Genomic DNA, 6,289 nt, shown 5'->3' on the forward strand with positions numbered 1-6,289 from the left:
CAGTAATTGTCTAAGTTTTACAGTAACGACAGCACATTGTCAGTAATTTTCTAAGTTTGTCAGTAAAAAATGGGAATGTCATTACGTTTTTGATTTAGTAGTGTATGTTTTCGGGTGTATCTTCCATTTATTTAAATTGTCTTGTGTTCTCCATCTTTAGTTGTTTAGGAAAAACAGAAAAAAGCTTCTTTAAAATGCCGTGTATGTACGAACGACAATGTGCAAGTGAAGTTGCCATGGTCCAAGCTGGTGGCAGTAAAGGAAAATTGTATTTTCTTCGTTTGTATTTGTTTATTTTATGTAAAATTGTTTAAAATACCGTCAGGAAGATGCACAAGGCTTACTTGTATTCATTATAGTCACTAAAAATTGCTAGATTTTCATGAAATACCACTTAACCACCCTAGAGTTTAACCGGAAATTCACTCAAACCGGAACCGGAAGTGCCAATGGTCAAGGCGTATACACGTACTGCAACGACACCTCAACAGGGCTACTACATAAGAATTACTAACTACTGTGGAAGGAACCTATCTGCTCGTGCAATTGCTCTGCACTCATTAAAAATTAATTGAAGTCTCCTTAATTATCCAAATTATTAGAAACAAACTGGAAGAGTGGGGAATGCATTTAAGAAGACCTTATGTACTGTAGGATTAATATTGGGTATAAACAATTTCAGTTAGCTTCAATGTCATCCACATCTCAACCCTATAGAACATGAACGGGACAAGGTGGACCAGAGATTAAGCGCTTTTCCAGCAGCAGAATCTGGCGGAAATATACTAGTAGTGGACGACCTAGTCCATACATGGAATAACCTTCAATAAAGATTTTTCTTTAACTGTGTGAACTCTTTGAGAAGCAATTATCTTGATCTTAATTCGTTTGCACGGAGGATAAAAACAGTAGTGAACGTTGCGAATTTTTAATTCTAGGGTGCCTTCACTCTTCTGCATTTTGTGTTCAAGTCCCTCAATATAATAAGATTAAGTGAACAAAAAATGATTTGCTTCTTTTTATCCTGTATAGTTTTCAATTTATATTGTCTGAATTATTTAATATAAGAGCGGTGAAAAACAAATACTTACGTGGGGACTTAGAAATTTTGATTAGTATATTTTTCAAAATATTGGGTGACCTTTGAGTATTAAACTTTTTTTAACTATCAAATATTTCTTTAAAAACGTGTGAACCCCCCCAAAATGTTGTCTTTCAAATTTGCTCTGTGTCTTAAAGTCAATCAAACATACTCAGTGATAATTTGTTGAATTTTCGCAAATATACATAATTTTGTTGTTGCATGTCCTTGTCGCCAAGGACGGTGCCCATTTTTGATGTCCATTATATTATTTTTGTTCATTGAAATGCACTTGCTCGTATGTGTATAAAACAGATATTGGCTGTTGTAAATTTCACATATTTCAGCTCATATATCCTTGGGACTCTGAACAAGATTTACAGCAGCTTTAATGGAGCGTTTTATTTCACTCTAGTTTACTGATTCTTGACATGCAGTGTCTCGACTAACCCTTGTTTTCCAGCTTCTCACAATGGAACTATGTGATGAAAAGTGATTTCATAAACTAGGCCTTTCAACTGCCGCTTGTGTTCGCTGTTATGAACGATAACTCAGTGCTGAAACTTGTTTAGAGCAGGTCTGAGGCATCTATCTGTTTATACGCGTCAGTTTTAAGCATTTCCTAAGTGTTTCTTGAATGCAGTGGTTTTAAAATTTAGCACTTCACAGGGTAAAGTGGCTTACGTGATATTCACGTAATTATCTTTTGATTAAAAAATTATGTGAAAAAGATATGAAACTTATATAAATATATTTTCATGTTAATACTCCAGTATCATGTGAATATAAGGTTATATGATATTCACACAAATCTTTTTTTTTTTTTAACTTTCATGTGAAATTTTCTTTGCATGATATCTATGCAATATGCTCGTCATGTAAAATTCATATAGATTTATCTCAAAATCATATGAAGTTTTCACATAAACTTCACATGTCTTGTTTTTGGTGTCTTTTTCATGCAAAGAATTCACATGAAATTTATGTGAGCTACTTTTGCCTGTGTAATGTTAAACTTATTTACTTTATAGTTGCAGGCATAGTTTTATTACATATATGTAAAATTTTAAATGAAAATAAAAAGTGAAATCTTTATCCTTCTTCTCAGTTCTAACCTGTTTCATTTTTTTATACTCAGTCGTTCTTCTTCGTGCTACATAACACAAATAAGATAATTTATTGCTGCATGTTACAACGCGAAATGTAATAACAACGCGAAATGTAATAAACCTGGATTATTACATTTTGCGTTATTACATTTTGCGTCGAGACCAACGCAAAATATAATAACGCAAAATGTAATAACAAATTTTTTTTAGATTATTACATTTTTACTTTATTACATTTTGCGTTGGTCTCGATGCAAAATGTAATAACGTGCTTTTTCCTTGTTACATTTTGCGTTATTTTATTTTTTTTTGCTGAAGACAATACAAAATTAATAAAACAATATGTAATAAAGCAAAATATAACTAATATTTTTGATTGCGTTTAACAAAAAAAGATCATAAAATTGATTCACATATATACCTGTAACCAACATGGGAATCACGCTGTAAAAATATTCCTAACTAAAGCAATGAGACCAACGTTAGAGCTTTTTTCGGAGATAAATACATCAAAATGTATCGTTTTTCTGACTCTGATTTTAGTTATATTGAATACACTGTACATCGTACTTAATTATAAAGAATTAATTTAACTTTGATTGGCATATTTTTGATAGTCTTATTAAATTTCTAACCAATAAAACATATTTAATTAACAAAGATTGACCATAGGTTCATTAAAAGCTCTTGATATGCATTTTCGGCACGTATACATTGGTTAACAAATGAATAGAAGTGTATGTGTGTGTCAAACGATGATCGCAGGGACAGGGATAGGGTGGGGAGTTTACTTCGTATGTTTATTATTGTATGACTGTGGACATGCAGAAACAATCTGTTTTTTATTATAGGATGGAAATAAAGAGAGAGAGAGAATTTGTTTTGCTTGTCTGCAATGCTAAAGATTTGCACGGAACAGTATTGTATCATTATTGTCAATAAATCCCTTCCCGCTATACATTTACACCTGCTCGTACAAATGAATAGTTTTTTTATTAGATTCATTGCATTTGTCTATAAAAAAGCAAAATCACACTGGTCAATATCCCCAACAACCCTGCCCACAGATGCATGTTTCTAATTTGCAACATATTTTATATGAATACATTTATTAAACTGATTTTAAATACATGTAACTAATTAAATCAATATATTATAAATTTTATTAATTGTAAGAAATTTATCTTTTTTTTCTTTTGTTTTATTTTCTTATTATCGGCCACTATACTATTGAAAATTGTACTCAATCTAACCGATGAAAAAATGTGCTATTACATTTTGCGTTCCTGTGTTTTGCCTAATCTCGACGCAAAATGTAACAACGCAAAATGTTATAATCCAAAAATCGTGTTATTACATTTTGCGTTATTACATTCTGCGTTGATCTCGTCGCGAAATGTAATAACGCGAAATGTAATACTTCTCCAAATTGTGTTGTTAAATTTTGCGTTATTACATTCTGCGTTGATTTCGACGCAAAATGTTATAACACAAAATGTAATAATCCAGGTTTATTACATTTTGTGTTGTTATTAGATTTCGCGTTGTAACACTGCATTTACTTGTGTGTATATATATATATATATATATATATATATATATATATATATATATATATATATATATATATATATATATATATATATATATATATATATATATATTTAGGAAGGAAGCGCAAAAGTGCGCACTCAGAAAACATGACATTATATTTTCTTCTTCATAACAATCGTCAAATTAGTTAAAAGGCCTACATAAACTGTTATCTACTCATTAAAGATTTAATAATTAGAGAAAATCAAGTTTAATGGCATATAACTTTTATGTTGTATGTTATCGAGCTGTGGATATTATTTATTAAACGTCCCTCGTAAGAACCAGTTGTAAGAATGAACTGCAATCGCTCGTTACAATGATAGGATAAATCCCGGAAACTGTCCTGAAGATTCTGTTGTCCCATTATTATTCCCGTTATGAGTATAAAAATCTATCCGGACACCCTGTTCGTTGACGGTTTGTTTGTAATTTTGACCATACCAGCTTGTTGGTCCCTGTAATTTAACCCAAACTCTGTATCTTTTTTTAGGATACAAAACCACTGGATTCCTGAATTTAACACCAAACTGAAAATCCGAAGAATGAAATGTCTGAGAAGGTAGGTCTGAGACAATCGAGTTTTCCAGCAATTTTCCCTCAACCGTGTAAGTATATGGAACTGACATTCCTCCCCACATCATAAAACCATGAAGTTTAACTTTTCTGTTCACGGTAAATTCTAAACTGTCCTCGGTACCTGTATAATCCCAACCATTTCTCGGCCCACTGCCACGAAAAACCGTAAAGGTTTTACATGTATATCCCCTGACCCCAAGATTGAATTCTGTTTTTCCTTCGGGTAGATTACCAACAATAATTTGCTGCAAATATATCATCTCTTCCGGAGTAAGTATTTGCCGTTTGCAAACATCTTTTGCAAAAATTTCTAAAGTTAATGAATGAAAACGCACTTGATATATGATATCACCTATCTCTTTTCTGGTATTTTCATCAGACTTCTCAATATGTTTCTTTTCGCATTGATTTTCAGCCCATTTTATAAGAAAGTGATAAATTTCCAGTTCCTCTATATTTAGTTTATCGGATGAGACTATTTCGCTGAGGGTTTCTTTCATTAGTCCTAAAGCAGATGGCGTCTGAAATACAGACTCACAGTTTTGTTCAATGAAATCCATACATTTTTCCTTCAGATTTTCAAAGTTGAATAACTTTGCAGGTTCAAGGATTGTACAGACAGTTTCGGTTGTAATATTTTGATCTAAATATGATTGCGCGGCTTTTTTCAATTCATCTGCATCATATTTATCAGCACCGTACAAGGCCCCGATAACTGTGTCCTCAGTAACATCAACATCACCGCAATACAGAAATCTATAAAAAATATCATGATAAAATTATAAGTATACATGTATAATGAACCTAAACTGACAGCTGGAAAATAAATCTTATACTTTAGCGAAATATCACAACCACTCTTGCGCATATGACTACTAAATACTTTTCTAAAATGAAAAATAAGTCGTGCATATTATGAACATGAGTCTTGGCATATTCAAAAAATTCAGGCATAATATAGACCGCCAATCTGTACTTACGTGAAGTGGAAGTTGACAATGCTAAATTATTGCTTTTTATATAATGTTGTTATTCTGTTATACTCAGAAGTAATATATGACTGAAGCACTTGTTACTCAAAAGTGATTAAAATGTTGCAGGTTGAAAAATGACATATGTATTTTACACTGACTTTCAGATAGCCCAAAAGAATACTGAAATTATGATAAAAATCATTAAAATCTAAATTCTACCGTAAAAGAACATGGAATGCAGATGGCTCAATGTCAGGAATTTTAATTTCCTTAGCTTCCGCCAGGTCACCATACAACATAGCGTCAAACACAGGGCTTCTGCTCGCTAGAACATATTTATGAGCGCCTACAAGCTTTTCTTCTTTTCCTACTCTAAATGAGACATCACAATGGATCTCGTTTTCAAGCATGTATCTGTTACAATCAGCAACATTGAGGCCTGAACGCCAGTTTTTGGACGTCTTGGCTTCAGTCATCTGCAAATATGACATTTTATTTTCAATAAATTGTCTTCAAGGGCATTTTTCAAACATATTGAGTGTTTTGCTATAAAATGAAACAATTGTATCAAAAAATGTATTTATTTTAAATAAAATCTAAAATATTCACAAATAAGTCTCCTCACTTACATTATATTTCTTATGTATAATTTTAAGATTTTTCATTGCTCTCCATATATAATATAGATAATTAAAATCGTTACTATTTTCTTTTTTTTTTAATTTAGCAATCTAGATCATGAATGCAAAATCCTCACTACACTATACTTCTCTCAACTCATTCGACTTGAAAAATATACGTTCTAGGTAAGTCTAATTCTAATAATTCAGTCATAGCACTGTTACAACGCACTATGAAAAATTACGCACTTTGAAATTTTTTTTTTCAAAGTGCGTTAAAATTTGGGTCCAAGCTAACGCACTTTGAAAAAAAAAATTTTTTTTAAGTGCATT

The 6,289-nt window shown here is 31.6% G+C and overlaps 1 protein-coding gene across 1 annotated transcript; it reads right to left on the minus strand.

Moving 5' to 3' along the window:
- Positions 1-4,097: 4,097 nt before the first annotated feature.
- On the minus strand, positions 4,098-5,812 carry LOC134235018 (BTB/POZ domain-containing protein 6-like). Its single transcript, XM_062717106.1, has 2 exons — positions 5,556-5,812; positions 4,098-5,118 (listed from the first exon to the last, which is right to left on the minus strand). The coding sequence occupies exons 1-2, from the start codon at positions 5,810-5,812 to the stop codon at positions 4,098-4,100; spliced, it is 1,278 nt and encodes a 425-aa protein (XP_062573090.1).
- Between the last annotated feature and the right edge of the window lie 477 nt (positions 5,813-6,289).

This window comes from Saccostrea cucullata, unplaced genomic scaffold (genome assembly GCF_032062105.1).
Source record: "Saccostrea cucullata isolate Sc308-1 unplaced genomic scaffold, CSIRO_AGI_Scuc_v1 ctg14371, whole genome shotgun sequence".
NCBI classification, from domain to species: Eukaryota; Metazoa; Mollusca; class Bivalvia; order Ostreida; family Ostreidae; genus Saccostrea; species Saccostrea cuccullata.